The sequence below is a fragment of the Rhipicephalus microplus genome, chromosome 9, assembly GCF_043290135.1.
Source record: "Rhipicephalus microplus isolate Deutch F79 chromosome 9, USDA_Rmic, whole genome shotgun sequence".
NCBI classification, from domain to species: Eukaryota; Metazoa; Arthropoda; class Arachnida; order Ixodida; family Ixodidae; genus Rhipicephalus; species Rhipicephalus microplus.
Genome location: NC_134708.1, coordinates 106,379,510 through 106,402,032, shown reverse-complemented (window position 1 = coordinate 106,402,032; position 22,523 = coordinate 106,379,510). Strand labels below are relative to the sequence as shown.

At 45.4% G+C, this 22,523-nt stretch overlaps 1 protein-coding gene across 1 annotated transcript in view; it reads right to left on the bottom strand.

Annotated features, from left to right (window-relative positions):
• LOC119163111 (uncharacterized) overlaps window positions 1–22,523 on the bottom strand; it is a 69,092-nt gene that overhangs the window by 23,010 nt on the left and 23,559 nt on the right. The window contains exon 5 of the mRNA XM_075874521.1: window positions 5,068–5,316. Within this exon, the coding sequence (XP_075730636.1) occupies window positions 5,068–5,316 (249 nt within the window). The remainder of the gene's footprint in view (window positions 1–5,067; window positions 5,317–22,523) is intronic.

The following is a 22,523-nucleotide window of genomic DNA, read 5'->3' as shown; positions in this document are numbered from 1 at the left end:
CCAAATTTGTTACGGGAAAGAAGAGGCGCCGTATCGACGAGGCTGGGGATTAGATATATTCAAAACCAGTGGTAATGGCGTGACCGGTTCACCAGCGATCGAGCTTGTTTGTTTGTATCCTAGAATCCATGGCTCATATCCACTTTGGGGGATTGGCGAAGAGAACATATAGTCTCATATGGACGGTAACTGCACTGTTGCTTACAACAAAAAAAAAGGGGGGGGGGTTGTAGAATGAAGACAGTATATTAAAAAAAGGAAGAAACCAAAGATTCAGATAGCAAAAAAAAAATCAACAAGAAAGTAGACACTAATAGCTATACCTTGATTTTGGGAGCCGACCAGACAACTGGTTTTGCCAAACCCGATTAATTTAGTTTGTCACGGATTTATCCAGATTTGAAAATTACTTTTCGACCCGCTTTTTTTGAGTATCTGCTAACGTGGGCTTTATGTTGAAAAACGTTTAGAGTCTTGAATAAAATTACACACCGCATCGAATGCATCTCTGTGGCAATTTCCCAAAACAGAGGCACCAAAATTTATAACATTTTCTGTGGTTAAATTTAAACCTAGCTTCGCAAATGGAATATCTAGAAGTATTTTCCTAATTACTGCATAGTTCCGACATGAGCCAAAATAATGTTCAATAGTTTCTGATTCTTTGCAAAACGGACAAAGGGGGGAAAGTGTCAGACCAGCTCTGTGTAAATGAAAATTTAATGGGGGGACACGGCACCGGAATCTGGAGATTATAATTTCAAGTTTTTTTTTGACGGACTCCACTGGGCTTTCCATGGAAATTTGAGGTGCTGATAATCTGTCCATTGTGTGATGTTTTCTAAACTATCAGTAAAAATAGCGAATTGCTTATATCTAACTCCTGATAAGTATTCTAACTCGGGAAGTATTGATATTACTGGTCCATCAAGTGATGCTCGTGCCAAATCATCTGCCAATTCGTTTAATTGTAATCTGCAGTGACCTGATACCCGCACTGATTTCAGGAGTTTTAAATGCGGTGGTGCTAATGTGTGGAACGCTGCTAGGGCACGAGATTGTTCAGAGTTTGTCAGAGCTGCACACACCGAAAGTGGATCTGTTAGGATGACTGCACTGGTTTCGGTCGTAGGAATTTCTCGAAAAGCTAAAATAATAGCTACTAGTTCGGCTTCAAATATAAAAGTGAAATGTGGAAGCCTCACTGAAAAATATCAGCCGAGGACATCAGACGCAATTTATACGCCTGCCTTTTCATTGTTGACAGAAGCATCTGTAGCTATTACATTTTTTGTTTCTGCATGTACCAAGTAATCTTTTAATGTAGCGGTCAAAAATCTAAGCGATTGCAACTTGGCTGGTGGGGGGAAGATTTCATCGTACTCTATTCTAATGTTGAGGGTTGAGGAATTAGTTTCAATTACCGTGCTAATGTCTACATTTATGCAATCCAGTTCCTTCTTAACAAAAATTATCTGAGGGGTAGGAAATCGAGGCTAATGTGCAATAAAGAAAGAGTCAGGGTCGCTTATAAATGCGTACCCTGATCTTCGCGCCGGAAAAATGTAGAACTTTAAGAAGGTTTGAATCGTTAGAATGCGGAATCGACAGATGAGTGTTGGCAATCGCGCTTCTTGGTACAATACATTATTCGCCACGAACCTGGGAAGTCCCAGGCATATTCGCAGGGCTTCTAGCTCTAACATTACTAGCGCTTTAATTTTATAACCAGCGGCCCCCGAGAATAATACACACCAAAATTTTATTATTGGTCGCACATACATTTTATATATCATTAACATCGCGTGTCTGTGCAGCCTGTATTTTCTGTTGCTTAACCTGCGTAATAAATCTAACGCCCATTGTGCCTTTGCGGCTATATATTCTATGTGTGGGCTCCAATTTAGCTTTTCATTATAAATCATTCCTAAGTACTTGACTGAATCTACTTGTGGAATAGGTTCCCGATTATATAATACAGAAATTGAAACTGTATCTGCTATAGGAAACACCAAGAGCGCACTTTTACTGACGTTCAATGACAATGAAATGGATTGCAACCAAATTTCTATAGTATTAATATATCTTTGCAATGTTTGATGTAGTGAGTAAATGTCGCTCTCTGCAGCGAAAAACGCGATATCATCTGCTTAAATGTAGACACCGACATCCTGAACAATCGGAATAGAGCTCATCAGTATATTGGATAATGCTGGAGATAGGACGGACCCTTGGGGAACACCAAGTTTCTGTTTGAATTTATGCGAACAACAGCCATCCTTCGAACAGTGCAATTCCCGTGATTTTAAGAATTCTGCTATCCACTCAGTAATATAAGGAGGAAACTTTAGGCTCTGCAAGGTGTTCAATAGAATAGAGTGCTCGACACTGTCATACGCTTTAGCTATGTCGAGAGTTACTAATGCGACGTACTGTTTCCTTTTACGAGCAAGCTGTATTCGGCTCTCTAAATCCGCATGGGCGCACTAAATTGAGCATTCACTGCGAAAACCAATTTGGTTTGGCTTTAATATGAACTTATTTGTCATCCAGGAGTTTATTCGGCCATTTATGACCCTCTCTACGAGTTTCACCATGTTAAAAGTTAGTGAGATGGGCTTGATATTTTCTATGATAAAACCTAATCCCTGCTTTTTTATAATAGGATTACCTTAGCTATTTTACAGTCATACGGTATCCAGGCATTCTTTAATGAGCAGTTTATAAGATTGAGGACGTCGCCGGAGGATAGCTTGAATAAAATTTTAATCATAGGAACTGTGATTCCATGTGCACCAGGAGCTGACGAGGGTATATCTCGAATTACTTTTGATGCTTCAGATAGCGTTACGTTTTCGAAGTCAGTGCTTATGCTAGAATTTTGCCAGTTGAAAGCCATAGTCGAAGAAAATCTAATTTCTAGACCTCTGCCAATTGACTCTAAAGAGTTCTTCGTTTCTTCCAATGATAGTTTTTCATAATCAGTATTTACTGTAGACGGCAGGATTTTGCGAAATCGCATATATTGAAATAAAGCTTTCTTATTTTTAGGTTTCGAGAGAAAATCGAAATATCTTTTATCATATTCTTCTTTAGCTTGGGCCACCGTGTGTTTAAATACAGCGGCAAGAAATTTATAATCTGACCAGTTCTTAGCGGACTGATTATTTATTAGCTTCTTCCAAGCTGCCTGTCGTCGTCTGTGATCTCGTGAACAATTGGAATTCCACCAGAGGCTATAGGGTACTCTATTCGCCAATTTAACAGCACATTCAGCGTTTTTGTATGCCCTTTTAATTACTGCGCTTAATTTCATAGCTTTAGTGTCATCTCCATCCTGAGAGGGAGCGTCTAAAGCAGTATTTAGGTCGTGTTGAAATTTTGCATAATCTATATAGGTCCGGGCATGGAAGCATGATGGTTTGACGGGGCAAGCGGTCTCGAACATTATTGGAACGTGGTCACTGTTGGAGGTGCAATCAAGGGCTGTCCACGATGTACTAGCAATGGCCGAGCTTACAAAGCTTAAATCTAATGCGGAGCGTGAATGACCTCGAATAAATGTGGGAGTTCAAGCGTTAAGGCACAATAAGCTGTTGTCTACCGACCAGTCCCACAACCGTTTTCCACAATGATCTGTTCTAAAACCCCAGCACGTATGGTGAGAATGGAAGTCGCCAACTATAATTTTTTCTTTACAGCCTAAATTAGCAGCCATATCTAACAATCTCGTTTCTTGAACGCCTACAGGAAAGTAGACGTTTATTAGCGAGAAAGGCAAGTATCCTGGCAAGGTAATATCTAACGCGAAAATTTGGCATTCAGAAGACATACATTTGTATGAGTTTTTCACTTTTAAACTAATTTTATTGTTTATAAAAAAAGATAAACCTCCTTCTTGGGATGGACGGTCTAGACGAAAGGTTTGGAAGTTAGGTAGGTGAATTAAGTGACGTGTGATAAACCAAGTTTCTTGTAATGTAATAATAGCCGGATCGAATTTGGAAGACAGGTATAACAGATCTGTTATGGCTGAGTGAAGACATCGGCAATTCCAATGTATAATTTTAAGAGACCCTACGATTTCGTTAGAACGGTTTCGGCAACTACCTTATCTAAAATACTTTCTTTTCGAAAATCGGTTTTTGAAAGGTTGTCTTTCTGGTTTTTTTTTGCTTTTTACATGGTTCGGCGAGCCAGGTTTTTTCTATACAGGGGACCTAGAATGCTTTAGGCATTTGAGGTCCATGTCCATATCTTGTGTGTCCCGAGAAGCTTCCTGTGCACCCTCGCTTTGCCTCTGAACGCCTTCTCCAGAGGGCTCTGCAGACTGTGCATTCGGTGGAGTTATCTCAGATTCTGTCTCACTTGTCGGGTGTGCAGACTCAGCATTTTCTACAGCCGTACTTATGTCTATCTGTGCTCCATAGACTTGTGCGATTTGGTTATTTACAATGTGTGACAGAGACTCACACAGGGTGGTAGCAAGGCGTTGCATAGCCTTATCCACAGCCCTCTCGATCATGTCCGCAATTGATAGGGAAAATGATGCTACAATTGCAATGTTATGGCGGGCAGCTGCTCCTGCGTACCCTAGCTTGAGTTCTGGCCTGAATTTCAGCAATGGCATCCTTTCAGGACCATCGTCTTCTGTCTACAAATTCAAGAATGTGGAAAGACAGCACTTTTCTTCATTACTTTTACAGTCGTTTGAGTTGTGCGTCTCACCACAAATTCTGCATCTAGGTACCGCCCTGCATCCGAGGCTTTCACTGTGTGCCCATAACGCCAACACTTAATACACTGTAGGGGACAAGATGATAGCGGCTCCACTCTGTATATTAAATGCCCCGCTTTGATTTCGGTTGGGCGATTCGACCCGGCAAATGTAGCAATCACGGACTCCGTTGGGACCTTGTTCTTGTCCACAACTCGACTACATATATAGATCGCTATCACACCTGCCTCTGAAAACATATCTAATATCTCATTTGGAGTCAAGTTGACATCGACACCCCGAACGAGGCGTTCGACACAAGCTAGGTGAGGTGGAATTAATGCGCTCACCGGGTTGGTAGCGAATACCGAGCATTTTAGGAGGTCCCGAACACAGAGCTGGTCATACGAGAAGCAGAGAATGCCACCTTTGCCGAACTGCCTGACCTCTGTGATGCTTTGGTAGTGAGTTGTAGCGGCTCTCAACTCCGTCTGAATCATTTTTGGATTCTTCATCCGTATGATACCATCGTTCCTTGGAACCAATGCCACAGGAACGGATGAGATGCCATTGCGTAAAAACAAGTTGACTGGCGATTCCTGCAAAGGAAGAGAAGCTGACCAGAGCAAAGCCCCTGGCGCAGGTGAGGAAAACGGCATCTGTCTGGTCTTACTATCTGAAGATACACTCGCTAATCAATTAGGACATTATAGAAACGCTTATGAAAAAATAATAAACAAAATCAATCACAACTATACCAAATCCTTGGCCAAACCCTCAGAGCAGGCAAACGTCAGTCGCTGATCGGTTGGTTGGTTCCTCAACACCTTGGCGCAACCCACCTAGGGGGATAGGCCATGAAGGGGACGGTGCCTTGCTTTTTAAATTAATTCACTTCTTAAAAGAGAGGGCTGGATTAATTAGGTAACATAGGTAATAATATAACGGTGTTGAATTTCTAAACAGACAAAAAAATTGAAAAGAAAACATAATAAACACAAAAAAGCAAAAATATACATAAAACAACAAGTTATTTATTTTTAGCATTCCATTCTTCTAGATTCTTGTAAGAAATTTGTAACAGCGGTAAGAACGCTCCTTTGGCTGAATCCAAATGCGACTGCGCCAAATGAAAGAATCACTGGAAGTGTCAAGTTTAAGCCCAACTTTAGAAGGGGTTCTTCTAGTAGATGTTTCCTTTGAGTTTTGAATTTTCGGCATGCCAAAAAGAAGTGCTTTAAAGATTCCCTCTCATTACAATAAAGGCACAAACGCGACTGTGCCAGACCCGACCTGTGAAGGTAAAAGTTCAATGAGGGGACTTGACAACGCAGCCTAGTAATCACTATTTCTTCCTTTTTTGATGAACACCACTTGTTATTCCAAGGGAACTTTAGCTATGGGTAGTCTGATACAAACAAAGGAGATTTTTTCAAAGTTATTGGCCGTTGTGCATTTTTCAAAGCGTGCTGCTGTGATATATTCCGAAGTAGGGAAAATAGGTAAAACAGGACAATCAAGGGAAGATACAGCTAGTGCATCTGCATGCTCATTCAGAGCTAAACCTCTATGGCCTGGTACCCAAACTAGTCGGGCGAGTCGCACATGTGTAGGAATGAGCGAGTAGAAAGTTTCTAAGGTATACACGCGAAAAAGTTGGTGAGCTTAAGGCAGTTCAGACAGTGCGACAGTCTGTTAGAACAATCACCGCTGATAGATCTTGCGGCACTTTATGCAATGCTAGGACTATTGCCAGTAGTCCAGCTTGGTAAATAGGGGTAAAGTCGGGTAATCGAATTCAGAAAGCCCAATCTAGAGAGGATGATACGATTCCTACGTCAGCCTTCTCTTCATAAACACAAGCGTCAGTCGCTATCACAATGGATGTTTCTAGGTTGGCCAAATGATCTTCCAAAATGCCATTTATATACTGATATGGTGAATTTTTTGCATTCTTGCGATATATATTGTCAAATTCAATCCTAATTGCATCTACAGTGTTGAGCACAAGTGTTTCCCAAAGGTTAACTTTTAAGGGCTCCAAAAGTTTCTGTGTAAATATTACTTGAGGGCACCGTGATTTAGACCATTGGTAGTTGAAGAATGTGGTCTGCTGGTAATCTGAGAACTGGCTAACCTCCCTGTCCTTCCTCTTTTATTCCTCCTCCTCCTGGTCTGCTGGTTTATGAACACATATTGTGATTTCCGCTGAGGTGATGCATAGATTTTAAGGAAATGTACGTACTGTTAGAATATGAAATCTTTTGATAAGAGAAGGCAGGCGGGATTCTTCGTATAGGATATTGTTGGCGACATATTTAGGTAGCCCTAGGCATAAGCGTAAAGATTAGCGTTCCAGCAGAATCAGTGGTCGAACTTTTTTGGCCGGAGCGCCAGAAAACAAAACACAGCGGAATTCTAATATCGGTCGAATGTACATGCAATATATCATGGCGAGCACGTCTTTACGCAAACCGGCACGATAATTACTGAGCCTGCGCAGCATCCCTACGGCACGTGCTCCTTTAGAGGCCATGTTTTCTATGTGGGGACTCCAGTTAAGTGTTTAGGTGTAGGTTACTTCCAAGTACCTAACTGACTCGACCTAAGGTATGGTGTCTTGTCGGTACATCAGGGGAATTCACACTGGGGCATTTTGTACGAAAACTATGATTGTGCTTTTGTTTGTATTGAGGCATAGGTTGATATCCTCCAGCCACGTTTCCAGGCTTTTCATGTATGTCTGCAGAATCAGGTACAGTGTGTGACTGTCCACCGACGCAGCAAAAAATGCGATATCATCGGCATACGCATAGACCTGTACATCTTGCTGTATGGGAATGGTACATAGTAATGCATTAAATAATAAGGGCGATAGTACTGACATTGCGGTATACCCCTCGTTTGCCTGTATATTGAGGAGTTGACACCAGATTGCGAGCAGTAAAATTCTCTATCACCTAAGAAAGCATAGATCGTATTGGGACAGTCCTAAGTTCTGAAGTGAATATAGCAGTTTCACATGCTCCACACTATCATAGGCTTTTGTGATATCTAAGGTTACCAAAGCGGAGTATTGTTTTTGATATCGAGCAAGTTGAATTCTGCTTTCGAGATCCACGTGCGCACACTAAATGGAGCAACCACATCTGAATCCAATTTGACATGGGATCAGTGTAAGTTTTTCTGACATACATCGATCTATACGTCTATATAAAATTCTTTCAACAAGTTTTACTAGGTTCGATGTAAGTGCAATGGGCCTGATATTATCTAAGGTAAACCAATCGCCTTGCTTTTTTAGTAATGGGATCACTTTTGTCATTCTCCAATCAGGTGGAATACTAGAGCTTCTAAGTGAAAGATTAATAATTTCGAGGTCAATTTGGTATATTTTATGTACTGATTTTATCACCGACGTCGTCATGCCATCAGGACCAGGAGCAGAATGGGGTAGTGTTCTGACTAAGTTTGCTAATTCTGCAGGTGTAACCTCTTCAAAATCCTCAGCCCTATGGGGGGACTGGGCTTGGTAAGAGAGAAGTGTCGTAAAGCGACTTTTTAGGCCCTGAGCTATATCGTCTAGAAGGGCCTACAGTGCAACTGGTGATGATACTACAGATTCTATATTTCTTAGTACCGGAAGAGCTTTCTTAAGTTTCTCAGAAAGCGAAAAAGTGCTTTTCTATTGACCGGCTTTGACAGGAACTCACATCGGTCATTGTTAAATTTGTCCTTCGCATTAGCAATGGTTCTCTTAAAATTAGCGGCCGCATACTTAAAATCACTCCAGTTCCTGAGACACTGGCTGAAAATAATTTTTTCCATGCAACTTCTCTTAGTCTATAGGCCCGCGAACAGTCTGCATTCCACCAAGGGTTGGTAGACGGTTTAGAGCTTTCAATGGTGAATTTCAATTTATTTAACAACTCTTCTGAAATATTGCTAATTCTGATGGCATCTAGTTCTGCATCATTCGTTTGGTTAGATAAAGCACCTCGTAACAATTTCTCGAAAGTATTAAAGTTTACAAGTGTTACGGAAGTTCTATTCTCGAACAATATTGGCACTACTTGTTCCCGAGTTAATCGCAGACCATGATAAGATGGAGAGGTTAGCGAAAGCTCGAGCCGCCAAGAGAACGGCTTCTTCTTCGATCCAGCGATCAAGGGAGACAACCCTTCGTCTTCCTCGTCAGGCACACACGCGCATCACCTCCTGGAATATCAATATACATGCATGTAACAATATTATAGCCACAGATGCTTCAGTAATAGATGAAAATACAAGTGCAGGTATATGCTCCCATTCGCTTGACTGGTCTTTTTCATTAAGATTATCAGATTTCACCCCAGTTTTTGAAGCTGAACTGTTGGCAATAGTTCTAGCGCTGCGAAAGCTACCATTGAATGCCTATAACGCAATCACAATCACGGATTCGCTGTCAGTATGTACGTCGATTATGGCGCCAACAAAATCAATTGCCTTAATGACGCTCCTTATGCTAGTCCCTCCTCAGCTGCAGCTACGGAAATTAGTATGGGTACCTGGTCATTGCGGCTTAGAAGTAAATCAAATCGCCGACTCTCTAGCACGAGCAGCATTGGAAGGGCCAGTACTATCAGTCCTTCCCGAAGTGGCCACTATAACTGCGTCAAGATACAGAAAACTTGCGCTTAGTGCAGACGATATGGAAGCAATAATGTCAACACCAGAATTTACTCACTTAAGATTTCCGTGGAAAATTCATCGGTGCCCTACAGGACAGTTGGAAGCCACAATAACCAGATTTCGATGTCGTGTCCCCCCGTTAAATTTCTATTCACATTGGGCTGGTCTGGCGATATCACCGCTATGCAACTTTGGTTCAGAATCAGAAACAATAGAGCACTATCTTTTATCATGTTGCCGATACAAATTGCCCAGAAAAAGACTTTTAGTCATCCCATTCACTAGCCTGGGGCTGAACTTCACAATAGAAAATGTACTTTTCTTTGGTGCTACCGATCGGGGCTTCAGCAACGAGAACGTTTTCTATGCAGTTTGCAAGTACCTTAATGAAAGTAAAAGAATTTAGCTTTTAATTGCGTGATTATTATTCCTGCAAAAATATTCCAGCATAAACAGGAGCTTTGTTTAACCACGCTTATTCCTATTCAAGGTAATGAATGATAGTCTGATCTGAACAAGCGACAAACAATTACTGCACTCCTTTCATTCTGCCTAGGGTGTCTTTTTTTTTCTCTAGTGGGTGGTTTCGATAGTGAATATAAGAAAAATCTCACCGAATTAAGTCATGGATCCTTGGCCAATCCCCCTGAGTGGGTACGAGCCATGGCTGTGGAATCATCATCATCGCCATCAAAGATCGAGAAAGCAAAGTTGTTTTATTTGCCGAATGACCGGTCTTACAATACGGACAAGAAACTTACTGTTCAAGAGCATAATAGCATAATAGTTCAAAAACTCACGCTGCACAATCGTCGAAAACCACTGCAGCGAGTCAAAATCTTTTAAAATATAGCTTTGGCAGCCATAGAGTACAACGTCTCGTTGCTGTCGCGTTCACCGTCACCAAAGGGCACGCCGGCCACGCGCCAGCGAAAGCAATCGGCAGACAGAGGAACGGCCATTTATATGCATCCTCTGAGCTATAGTTGAGCTCTGAAATGTCACACCGGTAAACAGCACATAAAAAATAAGTAAACTACTGAATGTACGCACGAAACTACCATGGAAAAGTGAGTGATGCCTCGTTGACCTGCCAATGAGCCGATCCAAAGAGCTCTGATAGCAGATTGCCTGGATAAGCCCCCCCCCCCCTTCCCTATTCATGGCACACGACGTAAAATTAAAGTATTAAACCATTTAGCCAAATGCGAGATACACCGTCAAGTGAGTTTATGGTTAGTTTTGACATATATATAAAGTTACAACTATTTCAAGAAAAAATCACATTGAGTTTTAGAAGCGAAGCTCCTCAAAGGGATTCGCTTCCTTAAAGGGCTTGAACCAAGTTGGACAACTTTGAGCTGACAAGCGCAATGAGAAGATTAGGCGTTCACGATCACGTCTGCCAAAATTTGCAACGCTACGCGCCGCGGAAATGGGCCGAATTTCAAAATGAACGCTGCTCCCCCTCCCTTTTGCGGGCGCGCTCCTAGAGAATGAGGGCATGACGTGTGCGTATGAATGGCCCTACGTACACGACAAAGCAGTGACGTGGGTCCTCTACGTAGACCATTGTGCTCTGACGTTGCCAACAGTGGCACGTGACATGGCGAAAATTATATAACACGTATGCGTGTTTATGCATTTGTTGCTTGAAGATAATACATCGTTAGATAAACAATAATACGCAATAAGGGAATGTGAGCGCTCTTTTTTTTCTCATTTTTTTCCCGTGAATTGCAACAAGATGCGGGGCTGATGTGCCGGTGTTTCGCATGCGTTTATGTCCTCGCAGTCAGTGCATCGAGCAGACGACAGCCGTGGAACGCTCCTACGCGTTCGCGCACTCATTGTGCTCATCTATTCCACCGCGTTACAGTGTACTAGAAGGGGAGACGCTCTAGGTGCCGACCAGTGCGGACGCGCGAAGATCGGCTCCTGCTTTCAAGAATGCTTTCCTGTGGTATTCACGAATTTGTCGCCGAGTTTTTACTCTCATCGTGTGCCTAAGTTCTCAAGAAATCAGCAGATACCACCTTTGTGCCGGTGAGTGGACTTTTGAACCGTTTTTTGGGACATTTTTACACGGCAACGCCACCGGGGGATTTAGGCCTAACCAAGGAGGCGATTGTCGCCGATGCGCCGGCCCGGCGCCAACGCGACTCAACGCTCTGCGCGTTCCAGTATCTGCAACTGAGAATGGAATACCAAGTAGATGGAGAGGACATCTCTCCAGAGGATTGCACGGAAGAAATGGGTTGGGAGGAAGCCGAAACGAGACGCTCAAGGAATAAGCAAGCCACGGTTAGCGTTCCTGCTGCCAAGGGTTCGACCGAGGCCGGCGTTGCGGGAGACGCTCGAGCCAGTCGTAGTAGGTATGACACCAAGCATACAATTGTGCGAGCTGGACGCATGCCGCCACTACCTAAGGGCTTCAGCAAAATTGTGCTACGACCACGTGGAGGATTAAATATCTCGAGAATTGGCACTGGAGCCGTGGCAGACGCGATAGTACTGGCGGCCAGCGTCAAAGAGGAAGAGGCCATGCAGGACATCATCTGTTCCAACTTGCAGCAGAACATTATGGTGGCAAGCACTCCGGACCAAGACAGAGCTTCAAGATACCTCAAGGTCAAGCAAATTGACATTGGAGGCAAAGTTTTCGAGGTTAGCGCGTACGCCGCGGCACCCCACGACACTTGTAAAGGAGTGATTCGCGGGATCCCCGTAAGCAATACTCAGGACATTTTGACCCGAAAGATTGTGAACGCGAACAACCCGCTCGCGCGGCAGGCGAAGAGAATCAAGGACACCGGGACAATCATCATAGCGTTCGAAGGACACAAGGTGCCCAGATTCGTGAGATATGGACCTTCACTTTTGCAGTGCTCCCTTTACCGCAAGAACATCGATATATGTTACGTCTGTGGAAAGCTGGGACATCGGTCTGACGTCTGTCCGAACCCAGCTGAAACAATCTGCAGAGGCTGCGAGATCAAGAACCCAGATAGCCTGCACCAGTGCAATCCAAGATGCAGGCTGTGCGACGGTCACCATCCCACGGCAGACAAGGAGTGCAAGAACAGGTTCTTAGTGCCATACGTCGTCAGACGCAGACGTTGGGAAAGATCGCGAGCAGCCGCAGAAGCCCGGGACGCATCAATCACATCAAGTCCAGACATCAATGACAAGCAGCTTATTCCAGCCTACGGGACCCAGAGCATCCCGACTACACATGAACAGGAAAGGCGGCCCCACTCCAGGGGGAGGTCGCGTTCCAGAAGAGGTTCTAGACCCAAGGCCCGCTCCCAATCACGGGGGCGCTCGAGTTCTCAAGGTCACCATCAGGGTCGGGATCAGCCTGGGCGGCACCCGAATGGCCAGCTGCCTGGCGTTCAGTTCGAGATCACGGCTTCACACCCGGGGAGGACGCCTGCAGTTACTTCGAAAGGCAGCTGGGCTGAGCGAGTGCGCAACGGCGGGGCAGAGGTGATGACAGGTAAGCTGCCAGAGCATGATAGAATTGCACAGCTAGAGCAAGAAAACGCGAGACTTACAAAATCGAATGAGAGGCTATCAGCTGAGTTAAATGAAATAAAAATTCTTCTCACTAAGCTAACCAGCGCGCAATCTTCATAGCCAATGCCTCAGCCAGTTGATGTCCCTGTGGCTGAAAACGTAGGGGACTCGAGAACCGCGAAAAAGAGGGCAGTCATGGCAGAACACGTGGAAGCCAACCAAACGACCATGTCAGATATGAAAGAGGTGTTTGATACGCTCAGCAAAGTAGTAGCCAATCTTAGCGAGCAGATGGGTAGGCTACAATCAAGCGTGGCGGCACTGGAAGAGCGTATGACTTTGCGTATTACAAAGCTCGAAGCAGATCTGCACAACACAACAAGGCCTCCTCATGCACCAAGCTCACCCTTTCGGCCACCAATACTAGTGGTACCAAACCTGTCGACAGGTGCAGCATCAGGCTCTGGCCGCCCATGTAATAACCATGATGGCAGCGCTACGTGAAGCATTTCGTATCTGGCAATGAAACTGTAGAGGTTACCTTAAAAAGAAGGCAACCCTGCAGCAGTATATCAGGAGCAGCGAAGAAAAGCCTCATAATATATTATTACAAGAGACCCTTTCACCGCAAGCAACGTTGCCTGGATTCCGGCCTGTAATAGGGGATAATGAAGGGAGGGGAGTCTTCACCTCCGTATGCAACAAACTAACGCACGTAACCCACGACCTCAAGATAGAAGCAGGCTGGTTGGAACACGTCATGGTAGAGATCGTGCCGGGTACCAGCAACCGTCAGAGCATTTTCATTCTGAATATATACAGCAGTCCAAAGGAACAAAAGCAAGGGTTCAAGACGGTTCTAAAGAAAGCTGTTAATATCGCCGGGGAATGTCCACTCATCATAGCAGGTGATTTCAACGCCCCTCATCATACATGGGGTTACAAGTACAACACTGGGAAAGGAAATCGACTTTGGCAGTGTGCCAGTGAACTTGATCTCACCCTAATCACAGACCCCAGCCTACCAACAAGGCTTGGTACATCTTGCTGCAGGGATTCCACCCCGGACCTTACATTTGTAAGGAACATCAAGAAGGCCCAGTGGATGAACCTTGCTGTAGACCTAGGGAGTGACCACTGCATTCTTGCCACTACCTTCTCCGTGGAGCGTAAAAAGCAGAGAGAATTTCACTTCACAGACTGGGATAAGTTCAGGAAGATAAGGATGGAAAGGGAACAAGATGGGCACAGACAAGGCTTGGAGCAGTGGGTCAAACAGATTAAAGATGACATCAAATCCGTCTCCTCCACCATTACCACAGATTTTCCGGTTGAAAGAATGGATAGCCGGCTCGCTCATCTTCTTGAGGCAAAGCAAGCACTACTGAACCGTTGGAAGAGTCAGCGCCTGAACCGAAGACTGAGGAAGAAGATAGCTGAGGTAAACAGATCAGTCGAGGAACATTGTCGCGCACTATCGAGGCAGCAATGGGACGAAATCTGCAACTCCGTCGATGGTCAGATGCGCAATGGCAAGACATGGAATATGTTAAAGCATCTCCTCAACGAAAACACCACCAAAACAAATCAAAAGCATGTTATCACTCGAATTTTGCATGAAGAGATAGGGCGCACTACAGAACAGCAAGTTGTCCAGCAGCTCGTGCATAAGTACCTCCCAACCAAAAGAGGATTGGCACCACCAAGTAGACAGTACCAGGGCACGCCAAATCCAGGTCTTGAGGGCGACTTTAACATCGAGGAGATCAGAAGAGCCTTGCATGATCTCAACGGCAGGTCGGCCCCTGGCCCGGACGGTATATCAAACAAGGCCCTGCGTAACCTTGATGACGATTCAATTGAAACCCTGAGGGATATGATTAATTCAGCATGGAAAGAAAGAAGGCAGGGTGCCAGAGCAGTGGAAGCTGGCCAGCACGATCCTTATTCCTAAGCCAGGAAAGCCCCCTAGCTTGGACAACATGAGGCCAATATCCTTGACATCATGTATCGGCAAGGTCGCAGAACATGCCATACTGCACAAGACAAACAAGTACTTGGAAGATAACAACATATATACACACAATATGGTTGGATTTAGGGCAGGGCTATCCACACAAGATGCATTGAAGCTTATCAAACACCAGGTCATTGACAATGAAACCAGAGACGTGAGAGCCATTCTGTGCCTAGATCTAGAAAAAGCGTTTGACAACATCCACCACTCATTCATACTCGAAGCAATTTCCAAGCTTGGTTTAGGGAAAGCCTTCTATGACTACGTATGGCCCTTTCTTACAGATTGGAAATCCGTGATGAAGATTGCAGATATCGAGACCGCAGCAATCGAACTAGAAGCAAGGGGCACGCCACAAGGGGCAGTGATTTCACCAATGCTGTTTAACATTGCCATGATTGGACTGTCAAAGAAATTATCGAGCATTGAAGGATTGAAGCATAGCATCTACGCAGATGACATTACCATCTGGTGCACAGGTGGAAGCGAGGGGCAGATTGAGAGCGCTCTGCAAGAGGCGATTGACACCGTAGAAGACTACCTTCGCCCTTCCGGGCTCAAGTGCTCCTCGAGTAAGTCAAAACTTTTGCTTTATCGGACTGCACGCCGGGGACCGAAGCCCAGGGGATGGAAGCCGTTAAACCAGATAGACATCCATCTCCGTACAAATCAAGGGGATGCCATCCAGAGGGTCGACTCCATCAAAGTCCTGGGAATGCTGATAGAGTCTACCGACGCCAACAACAAATCTATAGCCAAGTTAACTCGGAAAACAGACAGTGCGGTGCACCTCATACGCAGAGTGGCCAACAAAAGAAATGGGATCAAGGAAGACAACCTCATCAGGTTGATGCATGCGTTTGTTCTAAGTCACTTCACATACGAGGCAGCAATGCACAACTGGTCAAGAGCAGAGTCCGAGACACTGAATGTGCTTCTCAGGAAAGTTATCAAGAAGGTCCTGGGCCTACCCATACATACCAGCACCGAGCGTCTGCTTGAGCTTGGCATACACAACACGCTCGAAGAAATAGCAGAAGCCCAAGAGAGAGCACAGTTTGCAAGGTTATCTACTACAAGGTCGGGGAGAATGATCCTGCAGGAGCTGGGCCAACACCCAATAGCAATCAGACGCAATTACAATGATATCCCTGACAACATCAGGGAGACTATCACGGTATCTCCTATACCGAGAAACATGCATCCAGAACACAACGTCGGAAGAAGAGTAGCGAGGGCCAGGACTATACTTCGTCAAGTCTCAAACGAGGAACGAGGGGTCGTATTTGTTGACGCGGCTTCCTACGCCAATGGGAAAGCGTTTGTGGCAGTGGTAGTCGATGGGGCTGGCCATGTCGTCAACTCAGCGACGGTCAGGACGAAAGACCCAATCATTGCGGAACAAGTGGCCATCGCCTTAGCACTCAAGATGGATAACATTGAAGTCGTCTACAGTGATTCCATGGCAGCACTACGGGCGTTCGCCAAGGGGACGGTCTGTGAACAAACGCTGAAAATACTGCAAGACAAGAACATAACACATCATCTTCTGAGTTGGGTCCCAGCTCACCTTGGACAAATCAACGATTCCCCTCCCAATCTCAACGAAGCAGCACACGAGGCGGCGCGAGAACTCTCCAACCGCGCCTCCCCGGGGATGCGTTCTACCGGTGAAGGGGATAACCGGGAAATTCTTACAACATATAACGAGCTCACTAAACATTTCTACCTGTCTAGAAGGATTTTCCCTCCACCTCACAAAAATCTAACCCGGCCCCAAGCACTTACATTAAGGCTTTTGCAAACGCGGATGTACCCTACTTTGAAAATGTTACACATAATGTACCCTGACCTATACCCAAGTAATCTTTGTCCACATTGCGGGGAAATAGCTTCATTAGAACACATGCTCTGGCAGTGCACCAAATTCGCTCATATATCGCACATCACCTCTGCCAGATGGGAGGCGGCAATCCGCAGCTCGTCCTTGGCAGATCTGCTCTGGGCTGTCCACCAAGCCCGCGAGGCGGCTGAGGAGCTTGGCATCTCAGTCCCCACGTGGGAGCTGCCCGCAACACAGTGATCTGTGTTTTGGAGGACCAAATAAAAGTTTATCCAATCCAATCCAGTGTACTAGAAGGGGGCAGTGGGCTCACTCTCCGGCGGAGGGTATGCAGAGGGGTGGCTCCAGAAATGTCACACGTTTGTGGTTCTCTGGTCGCACGAGCGGCGACGCTGGCATCGTCATCAATGGAAGAAGTTTGGGAGGGACGTTGCAGCTGAGCCGGTTGTGAGCCGGTCGGTCAAGTCCTGCAGAGCAACAGTTTGAGCCACGTTGTGTGGCTGTGGACATTGTTGCGCCTAGTTTTTGCCGTCAGCTTTGAGCGTTACGCACCACGCAAGATGACAGTATGCTTTACAGTGTATACTGTAACCATGCCGCGACAACGGCAAAACCACTGTTAGGCGCTTGGGTGTCTAACAGGCAACATGTTCGTGAAGAGTAAGCAGGACCTGCCATTGTTTCTCGTCCTGAAGGATGAAAACAGGCCGAAAGAATGCGAGAAGAACCAGCACAGAGCGGACAAGCTTCTGGACCAACGCAGTTTGCGAACTCCACTTGCAACCGCGTCTGTGCATATTATCGATGGAAAAAAAGTGCGCATACCTCACCCATTATCCAAGCCGAGGCTGTTTTCAACTTGTTCGGCTGACCATTTTTTGTGACCGAGGAGGCCTCCTTCATACCTCAAGTCAGCTGTACAGCTTCATGAAAAAGCTCGAGGATATTTTCACAGAATGTTTTTGCCAGAGTAAGCTGCACTCTGACAGCGTTATGGACATACTGACAATTGTTCAGCGCAGACTCTCGATTGAAGTTGATTGCAATATGCACGCAGCTACCCTCACAGCGAAAGTAATTACTTTTTACGTTGTCACACGTCTTCATTCAATGCGGAAGGACTGAACACTGACAATTAGGCAGGGAAGCAGCAGAGGGCCAAGCAGCTGAAGATGAGCCGTCACACATGAAGTGAATAAGGTGCGTAAATGAGTGGCTAGATGGTGTACTTCAGTTCTTGCAAATAAGAGCTTCATGTCAAGAGCAGAAGCTTTGTGTGTATATTTATTTAGCTCTTCACTATGTTGCTCTACTTATATGTAACATACGTGTATCTGCATAATTATGATTATTAATAACCCCCAGAAAACTATTGTGTCATGGTCTACAACTGAAGCAGAACAAAAATTATTTAAGCACTACAATTTCACTTTATAATAAAGGCGCCAACCCAGCCAACACGCCTGCATGATAAAGCTTTTCTAGGAAGTGAACGTGCACTGTTTTCTAATTATGTCGTGAAAGGGCGAGCATAATCTTGTTGCGAATTCCTTTTAGGTTCGGTCTACACAGCATGAACCGTACGTTTGGTCACTGTATCAAACCATATAATTTGTGGGATACATCATCCTTTTCGACGAGGTGTTATATTCGAGGAAACACGATGTGGGCTGAACAAATATAGTGCTTATCAGGAATACTCAACTAACTCAAGCACACACCCTCCGAAACCCACACACACTCACAAAAAGCGTTAACTGCGTCGCACTAGAAAGGAGAATGCACAGACTGCGCCGGCTGCCATCGGACTGATTTTCGGGAAGCTGTATCGCAAAAGAAAAGGGAAACACTGTGAAGCGAGAGCACCAGAAGCTCTTAATATAATCAGAGGGCAGTCAAAGCATGCAAGTTTATTACAAATATCGAATAAATGCACGTTTAAACTTTTATGAGCGGCCATCGGCGAGCAACTTCTGCAGGTTAAGCTTCCATTGAAGATGCCTGCGGCGCCATCTCTTTTATGTGACGCCAAAAGCGTCAGAGTAGCGGCGGAGTAAGCCCACTGCCCTCTTCTAGTACACTGTAACCGCGTTATGGTGGCTAGAAGGGGCCATAACCGCGTCTAAGCCAGCGTTTCCAAACCGTCCCGCAGAAACAGGCAACTGGTAGGTGTTCTGTGGTACACCCAAACAAGATGACGCTCCCTGGATTTCGTGCCGACCGGTTATGCGCCCGCGCGCTCCGCGCGCTCGCGACCTTCGGCGTCATCGTAGCTCTGGCCGACTGGGCTGGCCCTACGTCACCTCCTGTCGCCGACGGTCTTCGGTGACAGCGCAGCTCCGACTTACTGGACCTGCTCTACGCCATCTACAGACGCCGACAATATCTCTCGCAAGTGTACCCCGTCCTCGGACTCCAGTGACCGTACTTCCATCTTTCCTGTCTCTCCTATCCCCTCAGTTTGTTGTTGCTTCTTCTTCCTCTTTTCTATACCTTTACTTCTACTCTTTTATCCCTCCTCAACCCCATCCCTTGTGAGCCCTGTGGCGGTGTCGCTCACTGAAGCAGACAATAACGGGGCTCACTTTTCTCTTCCTTTCTCTATCTTAAGAACCGCTCGCACCCAAACAACTCTGTTCCTAAAAAATAAAAACGCCACTCGCGTGCACGGGGGTTGGATTTGTTCGGTCACGTCATGCGCACGTGAACCCTTGGTCGGATGCCGGAGAAAGTAGGGAAGAGATTTGGCTTGCGAAGGCTACGCGGAGGAGGGGCAATTGTCGAGCTCGCCTCCTCTCATCCCCGTTTCGCGCCGCTTCAGTAAAACAGTTTTCTAAGCTCGTAATGAACCGATTAAAATTTTTTTTGTGGCAAAATGTTCCTCATCGAACAGCCAACAACTTCCACGGTCTAACTAAAATTTGGTATGGGGCCTGGTGAGTGGCCCTTTAAGGCATGGGTCCGTCGATCCTCTTTCAGGCGTAGGTCTGGCACATACTCGCTCTAGAGCGGGTATATGCCACGGCGGATGGGAGATGGCGGTACTTGGAGTATTCATTAGATGTACGCGCGGATAGACGGACAGACATCCTAGAATGTGGATGGACGCATGGATGGTCGCGCGGACGGACGGAATCAAGAACGAAGGGACGGACGCTTCGCCCCGCTCACCATCATTCACTCCGTGGATATACTGTGATTTGACAGATTAGTTTTGGTTGTCTCCTGCTCACCTAGTCGGGCGTTGATGACAGTTGTCGTCGGAAATGTTGTAGGCCCGTAGATGAGGGTGCACGTTAAGGAACCCCAGGTGGTCGAAATCTCTGGAGCCCTCCACTACGGCGTCTCTCATAATCATATGATGGTTTTCGAATGTTAAACCCCACATATCAATAAATCAGCATCCACGCTGCATCAACAGTAGCGTAAAACGTTCCGCAACCGAGCCACACTGCCCTTCCTGGCAGCTCCAACGCAAGGCCGCGATCTTGGTGGTTGTTTTCGTGTGTGTTTACATATGTGTAATGCGAAGAGGAGAGCCCACAGGACTCTCAAGGACATCAATCACCAGTCGCCAGCGAACAGTTTGAGCTTCGAGGACATTCCCTTTTATTGGTGTCATTCAATAGCTCCGTTTTTTCTTTTCATCACCGGCATTGTTTTACTCTTCCACATTTCGCAACTTGAGGCACTACAACGCCTTTCACGGTTTTCTTTTTACAGCGAAAGCTGTTATGAGATCGCACCTCAGGTCTTGTGCAGCGCTGTAGTTGTCCGCCACCTCCGGTGTCCGTAAACACATTGCGCGAAATTAAAAAAACGCCAGGCCTGCACGGAACGCGCAGCACAGCCACAGCGAATGCTAGAAGAGCGGCCTTTTCAGAGCCTTTTCTAAACACTCGTTGGAAAGCTACAAGCACACTTCCAGGTACACACTGTGCCATCAATAATCATAAATGTTGTGTAGTACGCCAGCATTGACTAAGCTGTCCTTCATTTTTTGGAGAAGCATAATACCCACTACACACTTGTTGGAAATTTTGTGCTAATTGTTCATGCAGTGGCTGACAACGATGAGGAACTATGCCTAAAGTGGGTATGCACCACCATTAATGGGTGATCGAGAACAAGCTTTTGTAATGGGTTGGAGCATTGGACGACACACACGTTTTACTATTCGAACTGTGCGACCACTCGTTGTTCTTTCGCAGTTTTAAAACGCTTTACAAGTCGTAACATGAACTTGGCAACGTCTAACGCTAGAACCTTATCTAGTGAGGCAAATCTAGCTGTACTATTCGAGGAGCTAGAAGTTGTTAAATAGGATGTAACAGGGCTCGTTGAGGTTAGGAGGCCAGATGAGGCCTATACAGTGCTACAGAATGGGCACGTCCTGTGCTATCGTCGCTTGGCTGACAGAAGAAAACTGGGAGTGGGATTCCTTATCCACACAAACATAGCTGGCAACATAAAGGAATTCTATATCATTAATGAAAGGGTGGTACGTATCTAACTAAACTCAATAAGAGATACAAGATGAAGGTGCTACAGGCTTATGCGCCTACATCCAGCCATGAGGACGCTTCTGTTGAAAGCTTCTATGAAGACGTGGAATCGGCAATGAGTAAGGTAAAAACACATTATACTAAGCTGACGGGAGACTTCAATGCCAAGGTATAGAAGAAGCAGACTGGAGAGCAGGCAATAGGAGATTATGGCATCGGTACTAGAAATGCCAGAGGGGAGCTACTAGTAGAATTTGCAGAACGCAACAATTTACGGATTTTGAATACCTTCTATCGAAAATGAGGAAACCGCAAGTGGACAAAGAGTAGCCCTAATGGCAAAAATAAGAACAAAATAGACTTTATAATGAGTGCACACCCAGGCATCGTGCAGGATGTGAAAGTTGTTGGCAGGGTATGACGCAGTGACCATAGAATGATACGGTCTCGAATTCACCTAGACTTGAAGAAGGAACGACAGAAACTGATACGCAAGAAGCCAATCAATAAACTAGCACTGAGAGGGAAGGTACAGGAATTCAGAGTCTCGCTTCAGAACAGGTACTCGGCTCTTATTGAGGAAACCAACCTTAGCGTTCATACAATGAATGATAATCTGACGAGTATGATTACGGAGTGCGCAGTGGAAGTTGGAGACAGGGTAGTTAGACAGGACATTGACAAGCTTTCCCAGGAAACAAAGAATCTCATTAAGAAGCATCAAATCATGAAAGTCTCAAGTACAATGGACAAAATAGAGCTGTCAGAGCTTTCGAAGTTGATTAATAAGCATAAGGTATCCGATGTAAGAAGGTATAACATGAAGAGAATTGAACACGCTCTAAAAATGGAGGAAGCGTCAAAGCAGTGAAGAGAAAACTTGGAATAGGAAAAAATTGGATATATGCACTAAGGGACAAAGAAGGCAAAATAACTACCAATATGAATAGGATAGTTGAAATAGCGGAGGAGTTCTATAGAGATCTGTACAGTAGCCGGGACAACCACGACCTTAATACTATAAGATCTAGCAGTAAGCCAGATGACACCCTACTAGTAATGATAGAAGAAGTCAGAAAAGCCTTGGAGAGCATGCAAAGAGACGGCTGCTGGTGAGGATCAGGTAACATCAGATCTGCCGAAAGATGGAGGACAGATTGCGTTAGAAAAACTAGCCACCCTGTTTACAAGGTGTCTCCTGACGGGAAGAGTACCATAATGTTGGAAGAATGCTAACATCATCTTAATACA